The sequence below is a fragment of the Coregonus lavaretus genome (genome assembly GCF_964263955.1).
Source record: "Coregonus lavaretus genome assembly, chromosome: 23".
In the NCBI taxonomy this organism is placed as follows: Eukaryota; Metazoa; Chordata; class Actinopteri; order Salmoniformes; family Salmonidae; genus Coregonus; species Coregonus lavaretus.
In genome coordinates, this window is record NC_140010.1 from 30,784,656 (window position 1) to 30,812,054 (window position 27,399).

The 27,399-nt window shown below is 42.2% G+C and overlaps 1 protein-coding gene across 1 annotated transcript; it reads left to right on the plus strand.

The window, feature by feature from the left end:
- Positions 1-4: 4 nt before the first annotated feature.
- On the plus strand, positions 5-27,399 carry LOC311098625 (dual specificity protein phosphatase CDC14AB-like). Its single transcript, XM_084139156.1, has 13 exons — positions 5-203; positions 15,097-15,187; positions 16,145-16,220; positions 16,431-16,523; positions 16,607-16,686; positions 17,324-17,390; positions 18,337-18,487; positions 18,658-18,888; positions 19,207-19,345; positions 21,041-21,206; positions 26,274-26,359; positions 26,497-26,640; positions 26,732-27,399. The coding sequence occupies exons 3-13, from the start codon at positions 16,179-16,181 to the stop codon at positions 26,778-26,780; spliced, it is 1,248 nt and encodes a 415-aa protein (XP_083995282.1). The 5' UTR covers positions 5-203; positions 15,097-15,187; positions 16,145-16,178; the 3' UTR covers positions 26,781-27,399.

A 27,399-nucleotide genomic window follows, 5' to 3' on the forward strand; every position in this document is an offset into this window, starting at 1 on the left:
ATTTACTCCAAACTGAAAACGTTTTGCAACAGAAACCGTTTACTCCAAACAAGAGTTTATATTTGACAAATTCAGGTCCGTTTGCTCTGTTTGCTTCAGTTTGGTTCTTAAACGGTCAACGGTTTCCGTTGCGAGACGTAATGAATACTACACAGTTGGATTGTTTTGTCCAAACTCTCACCGCTCCCTACATTTGGAATACGGTAAGAGCATGTGCAAATCGCCACAGGGCCTTTCTCACAATTTATAGTCTAAACCACAGCTTTTTCTGTAAGGTCCAAACCCTTGCCAGATGGTCAGACCTATCATACATTTGCGTTGTGAACATCATTGTCTCCCAGAGCAGTGCTATATTTATCAACAGACTATGAGTCGGAGCTTGATTGGCCCCAAGTAGGTCTGGCACCAAGGCGTTATGAACAGAGCTCAGACTGTTCCTTGGTATGCAACCAGCATAATAAGACACAAATCGTGACTTAGTCACTAGATGGCCATGCAATATTAAGGACAAATGTAGAGTAGGGATTGAGGGAAAGAGTCAGAGTAGGACTTGAACCATCAATTATGCACTTCCAGGGCAAATGCACAACCACCTATAAGGTCCAGACCTCTTGGTACAGAGTAGGCTATGCTCACATACAGTCACACTATTCCAGCGTCTTGGTGGCACAACCACAATGAGAGTTGGACAAACTTCCAACAAAATTGAGAGATCACAGGGATGATCTCAGTGCTGCCAGTAATGTAGCAATTAATGGGAACAGTTGGAGCAGGACCTCAACCAGTAACTTGGCAGGGTAAAAGAGCCCCAGACCTCCTCTTGGCAGAGGCAGTAGTGTACTCACATAGAGGGAGGGAGACCATAAACTACAAAATATATGTTCAGAATTAAAGAGCAAGTGCATTAACTAATTTATCTTAATTTTGGGTTTAGGGTTAGGTCACCATGATATGGTGAACTACTCTATCATGAGCATGGAAATTCAGGATACATGTGTTTCTGTAATAAGATGGTAACCTAAAGTGAAAGGGTAGGAACCATAGTTTCAGTCTCTGTTTCCCAGGGGACCCCAATTATTGGGGAACAATAAAAGGTGCTATGAAATCACTCCTCAGACATGTTCAGGTGAGAGCATTGTGTCCCTAAAGGTAATGTGTAGTATAAGTTTATTTCTGTGTGAGCAACTATTTTGTGACTATACAAAATAGTGATGTTGATTGGGGTGTGGGCCAGTGCTCTGAGAAGGTATGTTTGTTTCGATGTTACACTAACACCGGGTCAGGCCTGTTTTCTGTCTTCGAACACATACAAAATCTCAATTCAACCCCAGGTTGTACTCCATGCTACGTTGTTTCATTGATTGAATTGCAGTAATCTCCAGTCCACTGTTTCAGCCTGAACCACACGCTGTAGACTGTAACCCTTATTTAGTTGTTAATCCATTTACATACATCTTTGGCATGACAATGAACACAGAGAGAACATGGTTAAATCACACAGACAGGACCAGCAGGCTTTTTTAAAGGCTCTTTCATACCCGTGATGTATCTGAATACCTCTATATATAGCATTGGACACAAACTGGACAACACCGGAACTTGTGTGAATGTGAGTTTCTTGTGACAACAGCGCCCCCAGGTGTCAATATCAGATATGCCTAGAGCATAATGTCACCAAGCACTGCCCATAGGTACCGCCAAAGTTGGTGGATAAATGAAGATATCCCTTAAAGGTCGTTTACCATTGAACAAATGGTCACAGTTCTGATCAACTTAAGGGGTGGCTCTCCCAAAGGCACCAATGTGATAGCAGCTGGGTCTAGTCTACTTAGTTAATTGACCGAAGGCCTGAACAGGCCTGACCCCTACTCCTGAGTGGCGCAGTGGTCTAAGGCACTGCATCGCAGTGGTAACTGTGCCACTAGAGATCCTGGTTCGTATCCAGGCTCTGTCGCAGCCGGCCGCGACCGGGAGACTCATGGGGCGGCGCACAATTGGCCCAGCGTCGTCCAGGGTAGGGGAGGGAATGGCCGGCAGGGATGTAGCTCAGTTGATAGAGCATGGCGTTTGCAACGCCAGGGTTGTGGGTTCGATTCCCACGGGGGGCCAGTATAAAAACATATATAAAAAAACATGTATTCACTAACTGTAAGTCGCTCTGGATAAGAGCGTCTGCTAAATGACTAAAATGTAAATGTAAATGTAATGAATGTCTCTGGTACAGCTACCCCTCATGTTGCCCAATAAATCAGCCTGTGATACCAATTATTGGTATAGAGTCTGAAACAAACCACTGCAAAAAAATTGTCATTTACTCTACCGGTTGTCTGTGAGTTTGGTCCTTCAGCTGGTCAACATTTATGGCAAATGTTTTATATGTTTTACATTTTAGTCATTTAGCAGACGCTCTTATCCAGAGCGACTTACAGTTAGTGAGTGCATACATTTTCATACCCCCCCCCCCGTGGGAAACGAACCCACAACCCTGGCGTTGCAAGCGCCATGCTCTACCAACTGAACTACACGGGGCACATACACCATTTGTCCTGCCAGCTATCTATTCCTGATAACCTATACAGACACAGTGTAAACATTAACACAACTAATGAAGAAGAAGAAAGGGGTGTACTCTGCTAGCTACTATCCAGAGGAAAGTGCCCCTTCCATATCCTTGTCTGTACATAATGCCCTGAATCTATTCTACAACGCCCGGAAATCTGCCCCTTTTATTCTCTGCACCCAATGCACTAGAAGACCAGTTCTTAAAGCCTTTATTCTACTCCTCTGTTCCTCTGGTGATGTAGAGGTTAACCCAGGCCCTCTAGCCCCCAGTATCACTCCTACTCCCCAGGCGCTATCATTTGTTGACTTCTGTAACTGTAAACGCCTTGTTTTTTTGAATGTTAACATCAGAAGCCTCCTCCCTAAGTTTGAGTTACTCACTGCGTTAGCACACTCCGCCAACCCTGATGTTCTAGCAGTGTCTGAATTCTGGCTTAGGAAGACCACCAAAAACTCTGAACTGTCCATCCCCAACTACAACATTTTCCGTCTAGATAGAACTGCCAAAGGGGGCGGAGTTGCAATCTACTGTAGAGCTCTATCATACTATCCAGGTCTGTGCCCAAACAGTTTGAACTTCTACTTCAAAAAATCCACCATAAACTGGGATATGCTTAACACCCGGCCGTCCTACAATGTAAACTAGATGCCCTCAATCTCACACAAATTATCAAGGAACCTACCAGGTACAACCCTAAATCCGTAAACATGGGCACCCTCATAGATATCATCCTGACTAATTTACCCTCTAAATACACCTCCGCTGTCTTCAACCAGGATCTCAGCGATCACTGCCTCATTGCCTGCGTTCGTAATGGGTCCACGGTCAAACGACCACCCCTCATCACTGTCAAACGCTCACTAAAACACTTCAGCGAGCAGGCCTTTCTAATTGACCTGGCCCGGGCATCCTGGATGGATATTGACCTCATTCTGTCAGTAGAGGATGCCTGGTTGTTCTTTAAAAGTGCTTTCCTCTCCTTCTTAAATAAGCATGCCCCATTCAACAAATTCAGAACTAAGAACAGAAATAGCCCCTGGTTCACCCCAGACTTGACTGCCCTTGACCAGCACAAAAACATCCTGTGGCGTACTGCATTAGCATCGAACAGCCCCCGCGATATGCAACTTTTCAGGGATGTCAGGAACCAATATACACAATCAGTTAGGAAAACAAAGGCTAGCTTTTTCAAACAGAAGTTTGCATCCTGTAGCACTAACTCCAAAAAGTTTTGGGACACTGTAAAGTCCATGGAGAATAAGAGCACCTCCTCCCAGCTGCCCACTGCACTGAGGCTAGGAAACACTGTCAACACCGATAAATCTACGATAATCAAGAATTTCAATAAGCATTTTGCTACGGCTGGCCATGCTTTCCACCTGGCTACCCCTACCCCGGCCACCAGCTCTGCCCCCCCGCTGCAACTTGCCCATGCAAATCGGAGGGCCTGTTGTCTGGACCTCTGGCAGTCTCTATGGGGGTGCCACAGGGTTCAATTCTCAGGCCGACTCTATTCTCTGTGTATATCAATGATGTCGCTCTTGCTGCTGGTGACTCTCAGATCCACCTCTACGCAGACGACACTATTTTGTCGTCACTATTCCTAGCGATCCTTGACTGTGCTAACAAACCTCCAAACGAGCTTCAATGCCATACAACACTCCTTCCATAGCCTCCAACTGCTCCTAAACGCTAGTAAAACTAAATGCATGCTCTTCAATCGAACACTGCTTGCGCCCGCCTGACCGACTAGAATCACAACTCTCGGCGGGTCTGACTTAGAATATGTGGACAACTACAAATACCTAGGTGTCTAGTTAGACCGTAAACTCTCCTTCCAGACTCACATTAAGCATCTCCAATCCAAAGTTAAATCTAGAATCGGCTTCCTATTTCGCAACAAAGCCTCCTTCACTCATGCTGCCAAACATGCCCTCGTAAAACTGACTATCCTACCGATCCTTGACTTCGGCGATGTCATTTACAAAATAGCCTCCAACAATCTACTCAGCAAATTGGATGTAGTATATCACAGTGCCATCCGTTTTGTCACCAAAGCCCCATATACTACCCACCATTGTGACCTGTATGCTCTCGTTGGCTGGCCCTCTACATATTCGTCGCCAAACCCACTGGCTCCAGGTCATCTATAAATCACTGCTAGGCAAATCCCCGCCTTATCTTAGCTCATTGGTCACCATAGCAACACCCACCCGTAGTCTGCGCTCCAGCAGGTATATCTCACTGTTCATCCCCAAAGCCAACACCTCCTTTGGCCACCATTCCTTCCAGTTCTCTGCTGCTAATGGCTGGAACAAACTGCAAAAATCTCTGAAGCTGGAGACTCTTATCTCCCTCACTAACTTTAAGCATCAGTTGTCAGAGCAGCTTACCGATCACTGCACCTGTACACAGCCCATGTGTAATTAGCCCACCCAACTACCCCATCCCCATATTGTTATTTATTTTGCTCATTTGCACCCCAGTATCTCTATTTGCACATCTTCTTCTGCACATCTATCACTCCAGTGTTAATACTAAATTGTAATTATTTTGCACTATGGCCTATTTATTGCCTTACCTCCATAACTTACTACATTTGCACACACTGTATATAGATTTTCTATTGTGTTATTGACTGTATGTTTTGTTTTATCCCATGTGTAACTCTGTGTTGTTGTTGTTTTTATCGCACTGCTTTGCTTTATGTTGGCCAGGTTGCAGTTGTAAATGAGAACTTGTTCTCAACTGGCTTACCTGGTTAAATAAAGGTTAAATAAAAAATAAAAATAAATAAAGTTATTTAACTGTTTAGAGGTCCAGTACTACCTTTGACATTTATATCACCTGGCACATGCGCAAAACCATGTAAACGCCTGCAAGACTTCAGTTAGTATGCATGCATCTTGTGCATCTACTTCCGTCTTGTGCACATTACTTAGGTCATAAGCAAACAAATCTTGATTGCCACACACAGAGACACACGTTTTGAAGTCGGTTTAATAATACTTTCCTGTGGATATTTTGTCTCAAATGTTGGCCAGCTGAGAGATCAACCTCATGGGCAATTGGCAGAGTAATTTCAAATATAATTGTATTCAACATTTGTGACAGACAAGGGACGTTTTTCTTTCTTCTATGTAAATGTGCGTGGCTATGCTGTTCAGGCAATGGAAAGCATCACCACAATCGGGATTATCCCTCATGGGGACTTGGTTATGTAGTTTATTACAACAAGGTCTGGTATTATTAGAATGAAAAGTGAATATGGGACAAAAGAACATGTGATTGAAGTTGAATCCAAAGTAGATAGTTGTATTGAAAGTAGACATTATGGGGAAATTATGCAAAAGCATAGAGCTTGCATGTCTCCCTGGACTCTGCTCTGGCTGCTAGTAAAGAAGATGAATATCTAAAATAAAATAAAAATATATATTCTTTGCGGACAGTGATTTTACTCTCTGTAATTCTCACAAATCGTAATTTTTGTGTAAATGTTTACTTTTTCTTGTATGGATTCAAAATGCTGTTGTGAATAGGACAGCTAGTACTGACCCCCAAAGAGGGTTGTTTACATGCTAAGTTAACCCTATATTAAAGAGTGACAAGACCCCACAAAGCTATATCCTCTTGGCCATGAAAATGAATGCAAGTTGAATTACTGGAATTGAACTCAGGAAATGAGCCTTGTGTGATAATTTTTGATTGTGTGAATATGCTGCAAAGTCAGCTCCACTATTTAGTGCTGTTGTGTGTGTGAGTGTGCTAGTGTGCGGGTGTGTGTGTATGTGTGTCTGAGATAGAGAAAGATCATAAATACCTAAACACAACTTTCTTTCTCAATAAATCTTTATTAGGCATGAGGTTAACAAACAGTGATTCTCAAAAAACAGTGGGCCTAACACACCATACATAATGGAGGACAGCATTTGGAATGGATTCCTCTTGCCTTTCAATTACATAACAGTTGAGTTTGCTTTGTTTTGACGCTCTAAGCAGCCAAAGGCAGACTAACGCCATGATGACACTGGCCTCATCGGCCTCTGGTCAAATTCAGCACCTTGCGTTGTGGACAGCGCCTCTGTGCCGCACCACATATTGCTGGCTTGAAATGGCAAACGTATGTCTCCCTGCAACGATAACGAAGTGAAATCTGTATAGCAATTATATTTGGTGGTAGAATCCCTAATTTATGCGTTATTGATTAGGCTACAGATGCAATGCTATAAAATAAAAAAATAAAAACAGCGTCGCGTCCATTTAGTGCTGTAGGCCGAGGGCTCCGCTCTTGGCATTCACCGCGTGCCTTAATTGAATGACTTTAAATCAAGGTCCGCTGTGAACACGGAGAGCCGGAGTCTAAATCATGGATGGAGAGAAAAAGGCGTCACCGGTCTCCATTTTAGGCTAGCCTATCCATAATCTCACCAAAAGGGAAAAGCGGCCCTTGTCCCGTCGGATGGGGGTGCATTCCATATAGCAAAGCCTATTTTCCATATAAGGTGTTGCAGCCAATCGAGGCGGTCAACAATAACTCAATTGTCTATTCCTAAAACCTGCGTCTCGAATTTGGATAATGTTTGACCCCTGAAATTTCGTTGACTCAACCTCGGCTATTCATAAAGAGATCACCAATACGCCTACGAGATAATCCACGGCAGCCATTATAAGAGAATGAAGTTGGTCAGGCACGGCCGTGCATTTTAGTCCTTGCAGGAAAGGCTATGCGGTGCACTGATTTTGGATGTTGTAGGCTACCACAATGAAAACACCTTAAAGTGAAAAGCGGTGGCACATTTGATCTCCTTACGCGTCTGTCATGCAGCATAAGCAAACATGTTATTTACCATAGTAGTATGACTAGAATAATCCCATAAAAAGACCAAGGCCGTTATTCCTCAGGCATTCATTCAGAGATGGAGGGGAGATAATCTAGGCCAAACAACAACAACCAACATAGCCTACAACACCGACATTGAATGCAAATATTTGACAATTCTGCAACGCCCTAATTCACTGAAAAACGCAAAGAAAAATACAAAATACACAAATAACCTAAACGATTACACATTTAGCCCGTGTCTGGTTGAAGGGTAACAATGATTAGGCTAAATAAAATAATATAAAAATGCTGTCAAATACCAACCGTGCGCACAAAGGTAGTCTATTCTGTAAAGAGAAATAACATAATTTTATCGAAATACAACCCACATAAATACAACTGCACAGGTTTTAACTGCATATAGGCTATTCTGGTCAATGGCGCATTCTTTCCTCAGGAATGATCCCCAGTCGCATAGCACTTCTTATCACGACTGAGTTCGTCTCCAGAATTCTAGGGATTTTGATTCGATGCCGGAAAAAATCATTTCAAATCTGATCTAATAGCCTACATCCTCGTTCGGCATTCTTCTTCGGTGAGAATTGTACTATTATATGTCGTTCCAGACGATAGCAATTTAGCATCCTTTCAGCGCGAGAGGATTACTAGCAGGGTCAGTGACGTCACCATGCAGACAGATGCTCCAAAGTCCCTCTCATCCTCATCCAATGCCCTTGAGACTGTTGCTGCGCTTGCAATTTTACCAGCCTTTTCTCAAATAGCTATTTGCAAAGACGTCCATCTATATTTTTTTCCACAAGTCAGCAATATTTTCATATGCATTGTGAATATTTGTGTCTAGGCTTGCACATAACTGTGCATGATGACACATTAATAAACTAATGACTCAATTATGTCTAGGCCTAATTCTAATAGGCCTACTCTCTTCAGATACCCATGCAGCACAAACTTTGGGTCTTTTAGCAATAGGCCTATCAGAATATTTGCTAACTATAACAAGATTTACAAGATATAGGAGCCATCCAAATAAATTGTGCATAATTCAGCGATGGACATACTGAGTTTGCCACTAGAAAGCAGTACAGCCACACAAAGCACCTTGATGCAAAGTTAAATGGAATTCAGCCACACTGAGAAAGAAGGTTAGATTTGTATTGATTAGTCTGGACTGATTAGCTCAGTTTACAGTTGCCTCTGGCCAGCCAGGGATGTGCTTGTGTCCAGTCTAAACACATGATTCAATGGCTCTATTCTTCAAATTCAGTAGGTCATTCCATTATAACCCTGTCACCATATTCAGTACATTGTGCACTCGATGTTCATCAGAACATCTCTCCATATAACAGACGAACAGAAATGCTACGGACAGAGCGAGACATGCCCATGATATTCTGCTTATCCTTTTCCTCTCTTCCTAGTTTGCACTTTCAGTCACTAGTTCCCTATGATGGAACCACATCTGTTCTGCCTTAAGCCTGCATCAAACCATGTGACTCTTTGTGGAGCAGCAGGCTATACCACATCCACTTTATCTAGCTGGACAGTATAGAGAGATTGAATTGGTAGCCTTGTGATTTAACCAATGAGGGTGGAAATGAACAAAAGATGAATGCTTTGGTTTACAAAACATCATCAGCTTGCTTTTAACCCTCGATATTGGGGAAGGGCCGATATTGGATGAAGCTGAAATCCCAAGTTGCATGCGGTCACACACCTTAGTTTTGACTCTTGTTACATCTTGAATAGCTTTAACAGCTGTTACACAGCACAGGCACCCATTTATGACATGTGATTTGTTTGTTAACTACTTAATATCAAAGTAATCCTGCTTTCTTAAGTAATAAAAATAGATTGAATATGTGAGAATTATGACCTCACTCCTTTTCTCTTAACACTGACATCATGCAGTAGCAGAACAGTATGCTCATCCCTTTCAATATATTAAAACAGATCCAGATCTCAGTGCTGTTAATGGGCCTCCGTCTTGTCCTTCCCTTATGACTGCATGAGGCAGAAGTTGCCCTTACACACAGATCTAAGATCAGATTTCTTTGCATACCTGCAATTCTAACATCTGACTCTGCACTGGTGGTTGGGGGCAACTACCTACTCCTATATGACCACTGATACATACAATAACTGGATAGGTATCCAACATATTGCTCTCAAATGATCAGTGCTTTCAGAACAGTGTTAGTGAAGGAAAGGATTGAAGAAAAGGGAAGGAAAGTTATAAAGCCTCAGTAAGAGTGCTGAGGTGTCCTGGGATGTAACCAGGTAACCAATTCCTGGTAGTGAGATTTGCAATACCTGAAGGTCCCAGCTTTACCTACAGAATAGTGTCTCATCTCACCTAGTTCCCACCGGCCATGGGATTAGTATTCATGAATGTGTGTGCTGGGCCATGTTTCCATGACCCTGTCTAAGCTCTCGCCTAATTGGTTAATTAGGGCAGATGGTTCTGTGATAAGAATAGATGGGACAGTCTACATGTCAGGCATGATATAGGGGAAGTTTAGGGTAACCAGTTCACTCCAGGGAATGTTGCACAAGTCTACTTGTACAGGGAACTGACATGGCAGAATAGAATTAAATAGAATAGAGTTAAATAGAATAGAATATAATTAAATAGAATAGAATTGAATAGAATAACTTGATGTTTCCCAGAAGGAACTTTGGGTGTTTTTTTGCAGCTAAGATGACTCCTGTTGATATGATTGCCCCCTGTTTTTCATAACCTTGATGGGATTGGATTTAGCCCTCTCTATGAAGTCAGCATATGAAGACTGTAGGGCAAATAATCTCAGTCTTGCTGTATAAATTACACTCACCTTGGATCAGGGCCATGCACAGCACATACCTTTCTGGGGTCAGGTACTCAAAATAAAAACAGGGGCACCCTGATAGAAAAAATAAATACTTTCATAATTCATATCTCGAAATTCATAACATACCAAATTTTTAAAATATTTTTTTGCATGGCCTATTTATTTCTGTAACAACACCCTCTCTCATCATCACAAATTGTAAGCAAGGCAGTTAGTTAGTGCCTCCTAAACACATGATTGACATCAGGACAAGATGGTGGGCTATCAGATGATCATTGATGTTGATGTAGGCAAAATCTTCTGGTTAGCTAGACTGATTTATGTTACTGATTGCATCTTTGAGCAGTCCCAGATATTTTCAAACATGTTTGATTTTCTCGGTACAAAATCTGCAATGCTCTTGTAGTGTGAGATGTGCAACAACACGTTTTGAGAACGGGTGATCAGCAATAGCCAATGAGAGCTAGCTCGCCAGAGAAGAAGCCAGTGAGATGATGACGTTGTTTTGCATCACCCAGAATGTGTAAACTCGAGCAGGAGCGATGACTAGGCGACTACTAGTATGCGTTTGTACTTGCCTTAAACCAAAGCGTCAAATTGTTACAGCTCTAAAGTTCACAAGCAATGTTATTCAATTCGAAATGTTGGCTAGATATTTCAACTCTGTATGGCAAGCATGAATGTATGACTGAAAACCTTTATGAGGCTGCTTTGAGACACAGCTAGCTCTAGCTACATTAGGGATTACTACATATAACAATACCTGTAGCAAACCTGTGTTTATACACATGGATATCAACTTGACCACTTCAGCATGGTTTTGTGGCACAGTTGATGCAATGCAGGGCTATGGGCAAGAAGGTTAAGGGTTCGCTGACCACCACTGAGGAGCTCACTCTCCCTGCCGGTCTCATTACACTACGATCAGAGCCATCTGCAGACAATGATCAGCTACACCCGCAATAAGATCTGCTAAACATGTGTACGTGACCAATAACATTTGATTTGATTTGATTTGATTTAGGAGGAAATCAGATTATCAACATTTTGATGCTATATTAATAAATTATATAAAATACATGCAACTAATTTTCCACCAACAGGTTTCTGTGCCAATGCACCACACACAACCCAAAATCAATGCATAACTGCATACCGATTACTGACTTTGAGTGTTTCATCATGTAACACCACAATTAAATAGAGTGTGTCAATCTCGAGCAAACAGAAAATACATCCCTCCCTAATCAGTATCGAAGGCTTGGCTTGACAAACTCTGATTGTCATTCAACTTTTTGGTGTTTTGTTTTGTAACAGATGTTTCTTCCCATTCATCGAATGACTGTTGCACAGTTTGGATGCTGGAATTATATTGGAGTGGATGAACATGCACATGAAGCCTACAGGATACTTTTTAAGTAGCATAATCAGATTATAACATTGTGACTGGTTGTGTTTATGCCACACATAATATGTAATACATTTTAAAAGTTAAAAGTATGCGCCGGATGTCATTCATTTCAATGGGGACGTCCACAACGGAGTGGAATCGCAACACCCCCTTGTGGTTGAAGGTTCCGTTGCAAGACTGACACTGCATTCTTTGAATTTTCTCAAACTTTCTGTGGTCTTCAGTCCAGCCAGAGTCCATCGAAGAACAGGATGTGACCAAACCACAGAAGAAGATAAAAATATGTGGTTTTTGGTGATGGCTTTATGGGATAGCTAGCAACTTGTAAACAAATGAGTACTATTTTAATAGTAATGTTAAATAATACACATTGGCTGTTAAGCCAATGAGGACATTTGGCTATATGGAAGAAATTATATAGTAAAACTTGCAAAATGGGGAATGTAAATCAGGGGAAAAATGCACTACCCTCCTCTGTAGCTGGTCCGGATCCAGAATTCTAAATAATGTCATGCGTCTGGGCCGGATCTGATTGTCACGGGTTTCAGGTATGTGTAATTTTAACTGACTTGTCTGGAAGTGCCGTACAGATCCGAATGAAACTGCTGCAGTAGAGAGAGAGAGAGAGAAATGTTATCATTTATGCTGAGCACTACTCTTGCTTATCAGAAGAGTGGAGCGTGGCACGTGTGTGGCAAAAGTTAGGAGATATCTAATCAATGGAAGATGAAATTATAATGAAGGAATTTAAAGTTAAAGGAGAAGGATAGGCTACAATGACCAAGAGCCAACAGGTAGGCTGCTACTTAATATTCTGAATGGAGTTGTTGTTGTTTGTAGCTGTAGGATGAGAAAGCATATGCTCTGCAGCCTCAATTAGCCTAGCTAGTTAATGAAGCTTCACTAGCTTCTCGCGGTTTGATGCAGTCAAGACAGGTACTACATAATCATATTGGATGATAAAATAACCTAGCTATGGCAACTATTAGTCTACTATAGCACGAGTCGGCTTGGTTGGTTGCTGTCTCTTATCTCTCCCTCCCTCCTCCCTGTTTAATTTGCTCACAGTATGGCTCCTCCCCCGCCTCCTAGAGCAGCTCCACCTCTCTCTCCCTCCTCTCATGCTTTATCAGCTCTGGTTAATAAAGTAGCTTAAAAAAATAATTTTCTGCTGCTCCCCTCAAGCAGATCAGACCGGATCTGGATCCGACCAGGTCTATATGGAACGGGTCTAGTTGTTCTCTGGTCCGTTCGGAAACAGGTCTCTATTTTAAAAATGAATTTATCGGTCAGGGTGGGAAAGCCCCAGGCCCTTCCCTAATTTGGACCAGTCCCCCCACCCCAGTAAATTTAGAACTGTCCATTAAAAATCTAATTACATCATTGTTTTTTTCGCGAGACAGGGTGGTGGTATCGAGAATCCTCAAGACCAAGTGGAGAATCTTGTAGTCTGTGCCAGATCGTTTAGTATGCGCACCACGTTGGAAAGACAAACAACTACAGGAAAGACGGTCGTTTAATGTGAGAGGCTCAGCGATGTTAGGATTTGGAAAGTCGTGTGGTGTAGGCCTATACCCGGCATGTATACAAATAATAAAGTACTGTCGAAAATAATGACCTCTATCACAGTGAAGGCACTTTGTTAAAGTGTAAAACTGTGTTCTTCAACCCTTTATCTCATAGACACTTTTCCCCGCTCAAAGACATTCATTATCATTCCATTATGATGGGTTGCAGTATGCCTAACTAAGCCATCCCAGACATATGACTTTGCCGTGTGTTTGAGGATTGTGCCTGAGCGCGAGTTGTCTAGTGCGTGTGGTTGCTGATCAAAGTAATTAGTGTTGGGGGTTTTAAACACGTCAGTGGCACGTCCTGCTATGGAGAGGTACCAAGGCCTAATTGTAGTCAGGTGGGAAGAAACAATTCGTAAGAGAACTGCATCACATGCCACAGGGAATGCCAAGCACACACACCATGATGAGTGGTCTGTTTGTGTTGGTGGCCTGCAGCTTACATCACTGCAATGTTAACCACACTGTAAAAGTGACTGTTTTACAGTTAGGTCTATGTACTTTCATTCAGACATATCAAAACTAAAACTGACTGAAAAAAGATTGTAAGATGACTATTATAAGACTTAAAGTGGAAAAGTTAACTTAGGAATGTAAAATAACAACTGAATTATGACACACAAATCCACAAAGAACATTCTTGAATCCTTATGCGTAAAAGACGTGACACTAACTGTACTAGGCTATGCTAGATGAGTAACCATCCCTGCGCAGCTCAGACACTTGACAGGGGATTCACTTCTTAGGTCAGAGCCGCCTCCTATCAAATGCTGATTGGTCAGACTCTACCAAACCATAGCAACGTGCCCTGTGTTGAGGTTTGGCATATGGTTACTTTGGATGCGTCTTGGACGAACTGAATTTTTCAGCCTTCTTCAATCAATCAATCAATTTTATTTTATATAGCCCTTCTTACATCAGCTAATATCTCGAAGTGCTGTACAGAAACCCAGCCTAAAACCCCAAACAGCTAGTAATGCAGGTGTAGAAGCACGGTGGAACTTTTTGTTGAAGAACAAACTAAATTGGAATATAGAACACAATCCAGTCTAAATTCTAGTGAAGAATTTGAAGCCGTGCTGACAAGTGAGGAGAGTTGTCGCAAGTTGGATATGGTCACCTTTGTTCTTCTCTTCATCCCTTTTGCCTGCGACATAGTTTTCACTAGTTCGTCAATAGAAGATCATCAAAAGGAATATCTCGTATTGTGTGTTTTAGTTTCATTCAAAAGGGTATAAAGAACTTGTTTTGCATCAACAACTTGTGCACTCCATCTCCAATTCATCTGTTGAAGAACCCTATATAATTCTGAGATTTTAACAACGCCGAATGAAATGGCAGATGAATATGTAATACTTGGAGCGTCGGAGTTCATCAAAGGTAAAAAAAGAAAAGTAGTTGCGCAACTTGGCTTGAATAACATCTACTTATTGCGCGAGAGTTCATGCGCGTGTTGCGGTCAGGCGCAGCCTTAGATTGCTTTTGCCCACAGACGTTTAGAACATGTGATTTAACAGCTGTTTAACTAATTTGTATGTGGAATCAATGCGTTTCATTCGTGTAGTTAGTTTCTTTGAGCATTGTTTGTGCAGTTTTTAGTGACTTTAGTACTTGATGAATCTCCCAGAGCAGAAATATGATTGCACCAGCCAAAACATAGGCCTATATGGGAACACATTTAATGGAAGAGTAACTTTATATTTTGGGTGTTAATGAATGTTGTTTGATGTTTTGGAAGAAGCTAAGTCGGAATGGAAAGGGTTAAAAAGAACCCCTGATGTGGGTCACATTCACATAATGCTCATTGAGCGTGGGAAATGAAATATGATTATTATCATTGTTATCACTTTGCCCTTGTTTTCTCTATTCTCTTACAGACCGGTTGTATTTTACAACCCTTAGAACCAAACCGAAAACTACAGCAAACACTCACTACTTCAGCACAGATGATGAACTTCTCTATGAGAAGTAAGTAGGCCTGTTGTATGGACTGCCCTCTTCAATTCAAACCACAGGTTTTCAATGGGTTTCATGTCCGGAGACTGCGATGTCCTGGTACTGGATAAAGTTCATGATGCCGTTGACCTTAACAAGGTGTGTGTGGCCAAAGAGCACTATTTTCATGTAATCTGACCAAAGCACCGGTACCAATCCAAGTGCCAATGCTGTTTAGCAAACTCCAGGGGTTTACATGTGTTGGATGACATGACAATATAGCTCTTTGGCCACACACACCAGTGTGGAAATGAGAATGCATGAGCAGAAAATAACTCCATACCTACTGTAAAATATGGTGGTGGAGCTTTGATGTTATGGGGCTATTTTGCTTCCACTGGTCCTGGGGCCCTTGTTAAGGTCAACGGCATCATTAACTTTACCCAGTACCAGGATATTTTAGCCAAAAACCTGGTTTCCTCTGCTAGGAGGCTGAAACTTGGCTGCAAGGGGATCTTCCAGCAAGACAATAAACCCAGGGACACATCAAAATCCACAAAGAAATGGTTAATTGGCCACAAAATCAGCATTTTACCATGGCCATCTCAGTCAAAAAATTTGAGCATACAATATAGTTCAGTATTTGAATTATTTATTTTATACAGTCATTTTTGTACACCTTTATCAAGGGTGTCAAACGTTTCAGACCCGACTATAGCGCACATAGATAGAACACGTGTTGTCTATGGATTTAGGCTAACCAATAACCAGTAGGTCTAGGTCTAATGGCAACCAGTTACCATGTGTAAAATTGGATTTTATAACCTGATTTCTAAATCCCAAAATGTGTATTACATGTACTTTATTCTGTAATTGTTCATTTACAGTATACAGGCCTACATGATATTACCTTCCTCCAATGAAGAGTAATAGTTATGCTATTACTTTAGATACATTATTTACGTTTGCTCTCTTGGGCTTGTGTCTCAGCTTCTATGCTGACTTTGGACCCCTGAATCTGGGCATGCTGTACAGGTACTGCTGTAAACTGAACAAGAAGCTCAGGGTAAGACACAGATACATTACCATTCCTCCAAGGGGGTTTCCTCAATATGAACATTACTTTACCCTTTTGATAACCCTTTACATTAAGGTGCTCCTATTACTGTGTAATAGCAATGTCATTTTCAACACAATCTTTCCTATAAAACCAAACATAGAAGTCGTTTAACGAACATCTTATGATTTGAAATGTTGACAGTCTGGTTTCTTTCAGTCCTTCACTCATTCCAGAAAGAGGGTGATTCACTACACCAGCTATGACCAGAAGAAGAGGGCCAATGCTGCAGTACTTATTGGTGCCTATTCTGTAAGTGTTCATCTTCTTGTCTTTATTATGTCATTCTCGTAATCTCTTATTGTCTCTAATGCACATGCACACGTCTGTCTCAGGTGATCTATTTGAAGAGAAGCCCAGAGGAGGCCTACAGGACCCTCATCTCAGGAAACAATACCGCATATCTGCCTTTCAGGTAAACAAACAGTACACCACTCCAGTAACTATTCAGTTACTCTATCGCCCAATCTTAAATTTAGAGGTTGGTAGGCTAATGCTGTGTACATAACACCCTTCATGAATGGTGCATATACAAATACTGCCAAACGTCATGCCTAATGCCTTTATGCCTAACTGCCTAATGTTTGTCACTGATAATGTTGAAAAAGCGTACTGCTGAACAAAGGAGAATATTTGTTGTTTCTTTTCTATAACTGGTATCAATATGCGCTCGCATTAGACTCAGAGATATACTGCAAATCCCAGCTTAGCCAGGCTGTGCCACTGACAGAAATGACTCTGGCACGCCCATAAATACGTGCGGTTGCACACGTACATACAGTTAGAAATGAGTTGAGATGAGAATGTGGAAGATTGATGCAAAGTTCCTGCAGAGCGTTCTAGATTCCTGATGACTCAATGCCACATTGTAACCCCATCATCCTGACATCGCAGGATGACACAACACCATACCAAGTTACACTGTCACCGTTTGGGTGTATGTTGAGTAAATGTAATTGGAAAAGCTTATAATGAGGTTAGCTGTTGAAAATGCACAGCCAACAATAATCTCCAAAAGTGTAATGAATTCACCATTTGTTCTTCTCTTTTAGGGACGCTGCTCTCGGAGACTGCACATACAATTTGACCATCCTAGACTGTTTACAAGGAATCCGCAAGGTAAAAATGCGTTGTTTATTTTCAGTTGAGCCTTGGGTTGGTCATTATTATAAATAATGATTTATTATTAGACTCTGTCCTTCTTATCGTGGGTAGTTGGTGTCTTCTAATGCTTGATAACATGTTATAATAACTGTCATTAATAAGCATTAATAAACTATTTATAAGTAGTACATACTCTTAATAAATGAGTATTCCATCATTTATAAAAATGTATATGGCATTTACAATGGTGTATCAATTAAATTTTTTATAACATGTTATCCAGCCTTTTTATGAGTTTAAAAGGACCCATAGACCGGTTACATGGCCTCAAGAATCCATTTTCTTTCTCCATTCCCCCTCTCTCTGTCTTGTTCTCAGTGTTAATCTTTTAGTCCAATTATGCTCACAGGGAGAGAAACATGGTTAGCATGTATCAACATGGAGGAAGGGTTACATCATGGGTTCACTACAGAACGTTCCATTCAGATAGAAATATAGTATCTAGAATAAACATGATTCTCAACTATGTAGAATATGGAATCATCTTAGTTCTCTGCAAAACATTTATATCTGAGCATTTCAAAATCTTTCTCGCCTGAATTCGACCCTGCACTATGTGCTTTTGCTCACCCTGGCTTTTTAGTCAGGGACTCATTTCTACACACGCAACCTGGTGTGTGGATTCTATATCCAGTTAATGAATTGATGAATCAATCAAGTGCCAGGGAGATGTGAAGAACAGAAGGATTGTGCAATGGAGTGTAATCAATAAGAGAAAAAGAGAAGATGAGAAGAGAGGGAACTCTTGCAATTTCTCCACGTTCACACAGGTCCTTGAGACTGCAAGGCTATGTCTACAGTGACTATATATGTACGTTGCTCCTAAGTACTCGTCTTTTTGTGAACAACAATTCATGTCAGGTTTGATTGAATACCACCCTGCTTTTTCTTCCATCCCTAGGCCCTGCAATATGGATTCTTCAACTTTGAGACATTTGATGTGGAAGAGTATGAGCATTATGAGCGGGTGGAGAATGGAGACATGAACTGGATTATTCCTGGGAAGATTTTGGCCTTTAGTGGACCTCACCCAAAAAGCAAGATAGAGAATGGTGAGTTTTTCTCAGTGCCTATACATGTTTTTAAGAGACAATTACAGCGCTTGTCATGTCACAGTAAATGGAATGGCAGTTGATAGTACAGAATACCCAAATTACTTTACTTCACCAACCTCCACTATAATGGTACTGACCCCAACCCTGTTGCCCCCCCTCCCTCCCAGGATACCCTCTCCACGCTCCAGAGGCCTACTTCCTGTATTTCCAGGAGCATGATGTCACCGCCGTGGTGCGGCTCAACAGAAAGATCTACGACGGACAGCGGTTCACTGACGGCGGCTTCGAGCATCACGACCTGTTCTTCGTGGACGGAACCACGCCCAGTGACCTCATCACACGACGCTTCCTCCACGTGTGTGAGAGCACCGAGGGCGCTGTGGCTGTCCACTGCAAGGGTTAGAGGCTGTGTGTGTGTGTGTATTAATGAGTTCATCAAGCCATCATGTACAGAAAGCAACATAAAACATGTGTACATCATACAGTACATAAAGCTCTGCTGTCTGTTCAGTAGCAAATTTCAAAATTATTCAGTGGTGGACTCTAGCATGCAGTGATACAGAGACATCACTAGAGGGCAGCAATTGACTGACATATCAACAGTAGGCTTACTCACTCACCATTACTCTATCATAAAGAACTCTATTTTCTCTTCTTCTCTCTTTACTCTTTCTCTTTCTTTTCTGCGCACTCCTCCCCTCTCTGTCCATTCACAGCGGGTCTGGGTCGTACGGGGACTCTGATAGGTTGTTACCTGATGAAGCACTATCGTTTCACGGCGGCTGAGGCCATCGCCTGGATCAGGATCTGCAGGCCTGGATCCATCATCGGACCTCAGCAGGACTTTCTTGAAGAGTAAGGAATAAACCCCAATATTTCACACTAAGGCCCAGTGAAAGATACAGTGCATTCGGAAAGACCTCTTGACTTTTTCCACATTGTGTTACATTACAGCCTTATTCTAAAATGGATTAAATTGTGTTTTTCCCCTCATCAATCTACACACAATACCCCATAATGACAAAGCAAAAACAGGTTTTTAGAAATGTTAGCAAAAAAAGAAAATATCACATTTATATAAGTATTCAGACCTTTTACTCAGTACTTTGTTGAAGCACCTTTGGCAGCGATTACAGCCTCAAGTCTTCTTGGGTATGACGCTACAATCTTGGCACACCAGTATTTGGGGAGTTTCTCCCATTCTTCTCTGCAGATCCTCACAAGCTCTGTCAGGTTGGATGGGGAGTGTCGCTGCACAGGTATTTTCAGGTCTCTCCAGAGATGTTCGATTGGGTTCAAGTCTGGGTCTCTCAAGGACATTCAGAGACTTGTCCCGTAGCCACTCCTGCGTAGTCTTGGCTGTGTGCTTAGGGTCATGTCCTGTTGGAAGGTGAACCTTCGCCCCAGTCTGAGGTCCTGAGCACTCTGGAGCAGGTTTTCATCAAGGATCTCTCTGTACTTTGCTCCGTTCATCTTTACCTCGATCCTGACTAGTCTCCCAGTTCCTGCCGCTGAAAAACATCCCCACAGCATGATGCTGCCACCAACATGCTTCACTGTAGGGATGGTGCCAGGTTTCCTCCAGCGGTGACGCTTGGCATTCAGACCAAAGTATTCAATCTTGGTTTCATCAGACCAGAGAATCTTGTTTTTCATGGTCTGAGAGTCCTTTAGGTGCCTTTTGCCAAACTCCAAGCGGGCTGTCATGTGCCTTTTACTGAGGAGTGGCTTCCGTCTGGCGACTTTACCATAAAGGCCTGATTGGTGGAGTGCTGCATAGATGGTTGTCCTTCTGGAAGGTTCTCCCATCTCCACAGAGGAACTCTGGAGCTCTGTCAGAGTGACCATTGGGTTCTTGGTCACCTCCCTGACCAAGGCCCTTCTCCCCCGATTACTCAGTTTGGCCGGGCGGCCAGCTCTAGGAAGAGTCTTGGTTGTTCCAGACTTCTTCCAATCTATTGAATTTACCACAGGTGGACTCCAATCAAGTTGTAGAAACATCTCAAGGATGATCAATGGAAACAGGATGCACCTGAGCTCAATTTTGAGTCTCATAGCAAAGGGTCTGGATACTTATGTAAATAAAAAAAAAAATAAAAAAAAAAAAAACTGTTTTCACTTTGTCATTATGGGGTATTGTGTGTAGATTGATGAGGACATGTTTTTATTTAATCAATTTTAGAATAAGGCTGTAATGTAACAAAATGTGGAAAAAGGTAAGGGGTCTGAATACTTTCCGAATGCACTGTATATTGCAGTATCTCAGGTTCACAGTGCTTCACCACTTTTCATGAATTTGATTTACTTCCAGGAGTTTGTAAAGTATGATTTGACATGCACCGCAGTTGGGTTCAGGCCTTGTACTCATGAAGTGTCGCAGAGTAGATCAGAGTGCTGATCTAGGATCAGTTTTGCCATTTAGATCATAATAAATATGAGGAGGACCTGATCCCAGATCGCTTTTTTAATATGGACCCTTTGGGGGAGACATCATCTGGCTCTTAAATCTGTGGAAGTTTGGTACATCTGACTCCTCATCTCTCTCTTTAGTAAGCAACACAGTATGTGGGTGCAGGGTGACATGCACCGCACCAAACAGAAGCAGCAGCAGCGTCGCCAGCGGCCAAAGCTGGACCAGGAAGTGACTTGCCTCGTCTCCAGCATGGACGACCTGTCAATCAATACGACTCTTTATAAGTCCTTCAGCCTGGATGAGGTGAGTGACTTTGGCAATAGTTCTTTGTATGCAGGGTTGGGTAGGTTACTTTCTAAATGTCATCCGTTACAGTTACTAGTTACCTGTCCAAAATTGTAATCAGTAACGTAACTTTTGGATTATCCAAACTCAGTAATGTAATCTGATTACTTTTCGTCATGCATCTTGTTCTGGAGGCAGCTCTGGCAGAGCCACAAAGTTATAACATCTGATTTTAAACCTAACCTTAACCCTAACATTAACAACACTGCTAACCACTAATGCCTAACCCTAGCCTTAAATTAAGACCAAAAACACATTTTTGTTTTCATACATTTTTACAATATAGCCAATTATGTACTCTGCAGCTGGCCCATCTAGTGGAAATCTCTCAGTTCTGCCTCAAGGACAAGACTCATCCCAATAAACATCAACCTGCTTAAGAGGCATTAGAAGAAGACAAAAGTCAATGCTTACTTACAAGCCCTTAACCAACAATGCAGTTTTTAAGAAAATAAAAAAAGTGTTAAGTAGAAAATAGAAAAGTAAAGAAATAGCAAATAATTAAAGAGCAGCAGTAAAATGTACGTTTGTGTAAAACATTGTTGATGGCTGTTTTGTGGATGATCACCAGTTTTATAATTGTACAACCATGAAATGACTATCTAATGCAGTTGACCAACTTCCATTTAAATTTGCTGCTATGCTTGTCCTAGTCGCGTACGAGACAGAATGCTGGATTTGAAAAGTAGATGGTTGCTGTGCTTCTTGTATGAATTGTAGCACTTTTCTGGCCAGATATGCCACCTGAGTTACACCAACGGAGAGTGATTGGCAGGTACCACAGCTGCAAAAAAAGATTATTTACAAAGATGGATTCCACCTCATTTACCAATGCAGCAATGGCTGCTCACGTTCAAGGAAATTGTCCTTATGTCCACGGCCAGGATTCACAGGGCCAAGGTGTCCACTCTGGACACATGGAAAAAAAGCAGCGGCCGACATTTCGGAATTTCTATGCAACAGACATCCATGAATGCGTCGCTATAATTTATAACTATTTCCGACGCTATATGATGTATTGTTCAGTAGATCTACAAAGTAATGTGTTTTTCCTGATTTATTTTACATATGCTACCCCTGTAGCTCAGTTGGTAGAGCATGGCGCTTGCAACGCCAGGGTTGTGGGTTTGTTTCCCACGGGGGGCCAGTATGCAAATAGTCCGGGTAGCCATGATTAGCTTTTCAGAAGTTTTATGGCTTGAGGGTAGAAGCTGTTAAGAAGCCTTTTGGACCTAGACTTGGCGCTCCGGTACTGCTTGCCGTGCGGTAGTAGAGAGAACAGTCTATGATTAGGATGGCTGGAGTCTTTGACAATTTTTAGGGCTTTCCTCTGACACCGCCTGGTATAGAGGTCCTGGATGGCAGGAAGCTTGGCCCCAGTGATGTACTGGGCCGTACACACTACCCTCTGTAGTGCCTTGCGGTCGGAGGCCGAGCAGTTGCCATACCAGGTGGTGATGCAACCACTCAGGATGCTCTCGATGGTGCAGCTGTAGAACTTTTTGAGGATCTGAGGATCCATGCCAAATCTTTTTAGTCTCCTGAGGGGGAATAGGCTTTGTCGTGCCCTCTTCACGACTGTCTTGGTGTGTTTGGACCATGATAGTTTGTTGGTGATGTGGACACCAAGGAACTTGAAGCTCTCAACCTGTTCCACTACAGCCCTGTTGATGAGAATGGGGGCGTGCTCAGTCCTCTTTTTATGGTGGTCTGCTTGAAACATGTTGGTATTACAGACTCAGTCAGGGACATGTTGAAAATGTCAGTGAAGATACTTGCCAGTTGGTCAGCGCATGCTTGGAGTACACGTTCTGGTAATCCGTCTGGCCCTGCGGCCTTGTGAATGTTGACCTGCTTAAAAGTCTTACTTACATCGGCTACGGAGAGCGTGATCACATAGTCATCCAGAACAGCTGATGCTCTCATGCATCCTTCAGTGTTGCTTGCCTCGAAGCGAGCATAGAAGTGATTTAGCTCGTCTGGTAGGCTTGTGTCACTGGGCAGCTCGCGGCTGTGCTTCCCTTTGTAGTCTGTAATAGTTTGCAAGCCCTGCCACATCCGACGAGCATCAGAGCCGGTGTAGTACGATTCAATCTTAGTCCTGTATTGACTCATTGCCTGTTTGATGGTTCGTTGGAGGGCATAGCAGGATTTCTTATAAGCATCCGGGTTAGAGTCCCGCTCCTTGAAAGCGGCAGCTCTACCCTTTAGTACGTATGGTCACTGTGGGGACGACGTCATCGATGCACTTATTGATGAAGCCAGTGACTGATGTGGTGTACTCCTCAATGCTATCGGAAGAATCCCGGAACATATTCCAGCCTGTGCTAGCAAAATAGTCCTGTAGCTTAGCATCTGCGTCATCTGACCACTTCCTTATTAACCGAGTCACTGGTGCTTCCTGCTTTAGTTTTTGCTTATAAGCAGGAATCAGGAGGATAGAGTTATGGTCAGATTTGCCAAATGGAGGGAGAGGGAGAGCTTTGTACGCGTCTCTGTGTGTGGAGTAAAGGTGGTCTAGAGTTTTTTTCCCTCTGGTTGCACATTTAACATGCTGGTAGAAATTAGGTAGAATGGATAAAAATTTCCCTGCATTAAAGTCCCCGGCCACTAGGAGCGCTGCCTCTGGATGAGCGTTTTCCTGTTTACTTATGGCCTTATACAGCTCATTGAGTGCAATCTTAGTGCCAGCATCGGTTTGTGGTGGCAAATAGACAGCTACGAAAAATATAGATGAAAACTCTCTTGGTAAATAGTGTGGTCTACAGCTTATCATGAGATACTCTACCTCAGGCGAGCAAAACCTCGAGACTTCCTTAGTATGAGATTTTATGCACCAGCTGTTGTTTACAAATATACACAGACCGCCACCCTTGTCTTACCGGAGTCAGCCGTTCTATCCTGCTGATGTTGCGTATATCCCGCCAGCTGTATGTTATCCATGTCGTCGTTCAGCCACGACTCGGTGAAACATAAGATATTAGAGTTTTTAATGTCCCGTTGGTAGGATAACCTTAATCTTAGGTTGTCCAATTTATTTTCAAATAATTGAACATTGGCTAATAGGATTGATGGAAGAGGCAGTTTACTCGATTGCCGTCGGATCCTTACAAGACACCCCGACCTACGTCCACGATACGTCCAAGATCTCATGCGAATGACGGGGATTTGGGCCTTGTCGGGTGTCTGTAGAATTCCTTCGCGTCCGACTCGTTGAAGAAAAAATCTTTGTCCAATACGAGGTGAGTAATCGCTGTCCTGATATCCAGAATCTCTTTTTGGTCATAAGAGACGGTGGCAGAAACATTGTGTACAGAATAAATTAGAATAACGCAAAAAAACACACATAATAGTACAATTGGTTAGAGGGCTGTAAAACGGCAGCCATCTTCTCCGGTGCCATCAAGTCGAAGCAACCACTACCCCATTGTTGACTAGAAATTAGCTATAACTGGGCTAATAACCCATTAACTAGAAAAGAATATGAACAAATGTGCACGTGGCTACATGCAGCTCTCACTTTGATCTCAAAACAAGTGCATCTACTCGCAACCACACATACTGTAGCCTAAACATAGTCTAGTTCAAAGTGAATGGCACAGATCCATATATGGCAATGGCTATTTGCATATAGGCCTACTGCAGCTCTGATTGGTTATGGCACACCGGTCTGTGTAGAGTACAGGCCTGGTTCATGCCTGTCAATATAATAGAATCCTACTCCAATGCGCTTTGCCTACAAGAAAATATCTTGCCAAGTTAGTTTAGCATACTATGTCTTGCAAAGTTCGTTTTGTTACGGTATGTTACATTGAAAGTGGCTAATATTGCGTTGATTCGATCACAATTCCCACAGTAGAGCGAAACGTTGATAGTGTTAACTAAAGGGGAAAACTCTAGAAAGTTGAGTGAAGTTCAATCTAGTGCTTCTCTGCGTGGGTTGATATTTCTTCTGCGTGGCAGTCCGAGGGGAGCTGAGCGCCCGCGCACGCACGCAGCTTAGAGGGAACATTGCCATTGAGCATGTTTGGGATGCTCTGGATTGACGTGTACGACAGCGTGTTCCAGGTCCTGCCAATATCCAGCAACTTCGCACAGCCATTGAAGAGGAGTGGGACAATATTCCACAGGCCACAATCAACAGCCTGATCAACTCTATGCGAAGGAGATGTGTTGCGCTGCATGAGGCAAATGGTGGTCACACCAGATACTGACTGGTTTTCTGATCCACACCCCTACAATCTTTTTAAGGTATTTGTGACGAACAGATGCATACAGTATCTGTATTCCCAGTCATGGGAAATCCATAGATTAGGGCCTAATGAATTTATTTCAATTGACTGATTTCCTTTTGTGAATTGTAACTCAGTCAAATCTTTGAGATTGTTGCATGTTGCGTTTATTTTTGTTCAGTGTAGATATCAATAATAAGTGATATCCGTATCTCCCGTAGGCTACACCACTGCTGTCGTCCTTACCTCCAAGCATTTATTCAAGTTGGATAATCTTTGGATACCGACAGCAGTCACTCCATTGGAAGACAGCTTGGACTGTAGCTTACAAAAGCCTATTCCTGCTCTTTTCCCGAGATCCATCAAACGCATTTGGTGTATCATCAAAGTGGTCTCTGCCTTGTGGTCAGACTCGCTCAGGCGGAACAAACGTAAACTTGCGGCTTTTTTCAATGCTGATTTGAATGTCATTGAGAAAACATAAAGGTGTAAAAGAAAAATGTGCGCAAACATGCTTTCTGAATTTAAAAGTAATCCTCAAAGTAATCATCTAGTTTTTCAAAAGTATCTGTAATCTGATTACAATATTTTTGGCCTTGTGTTTGACACATGTGGTGTTACAGATATGACTGTTTGTCAAGTACAATAATCATTCAGGTCAGTTTTATTCATTGCATTATAATCTGAAATGTTCTGACCCTGTCTAAGTTTTTTGAGGGCTGGTATTTCGCTAGGATGTGAAATGATTGTGACTGCATGTCTTGGTTTGTTGCCCTCTCTCTGCCGTCTGCAGAATAACTACAGGGAGTGTCTGACCCAAGGAGATAAACTCAGGGATTTGAAAGGCCGTCGCTCATCCAGGTCTGCCACCTCTTCACGGTATGTGTGTGTGTGGTGCGAAAGTGAATGTGGTAAAACATACATCGATAGGCATAACCCTCATCTTTAGAGCTGTACTTTGAATGTATTTTAAAAGGTTATGAAACCTTGTTGTTTGTTGTACCATCATTCTCCAGGTTGAATTTGACAAAGACCAGTCAGACCTCTATCACCCCTCCCAAGTCTTCCAAGTTATCTCAGGTCCCTGTCCCCTTCTCCTCTTCCTCTTCTCCCAAGAGGCTGGTGCAAAGCTCCTCATCCTCAGCTAGTAACCTTAAGAGGTGAGTTTCTGTGTGTGATGTGTGTGTTTTTGTGCCATCTTCATGTGTTCAGGTATGTATGATCTCTCTCTGTCTCTCTCTCTCTCTCTAGTCCCTTTAGCCTGAGTATGTTCAGCTCTAAGGCTACTGCCATTCACTGAGCCAGCGTTGATCACTGACTTTTCATCTTTGACCTTCTGACCTTCCAGTTGACCCCAGGAGACGGGAGGTTAACCCTCTCAACAGCTGGAGAAATGTGCACGATTGTCTCTGTTAAAAAATCTAATCCACCCCTGAGACACTGTAAAAATCCTCTTTGTAACAATTGGATTTGTAGACATGATGTAATTTAAATCAATGTAATTTGTTTGATTTGAAAATGGGTTTATAATCATTTTAATTGTGTGTTTATCATGGCTTTCTCTTTCTCTTATTCAGTTATTCAATTGGTATCTATTTTTTGATTGACGCTGTAAAAGCAGACATATCCTACACTCAGCTGAAACATGAGTGGCTGTCTATGAATGTTGTCATACAGGAGATGTATTTTTTGAATGTGAATACGTTTGGATTGTAACAGAACTGACTCTGGTTGAGCACTTTTTTTCTGACTTGTTTTTACGACTCTGTTGTTGACAGGCTTGAGACAATTGTTGTTTTGTTTTAAGTAACTTTAAGTAGTAGGCCTATATGGCGTATATGGAGTGTATTTCTGCAAACTTTGCAGAAATACTATTGGTACATTGTGTCCTTTAAATTTGATTAAAAACTTTCCTTGTC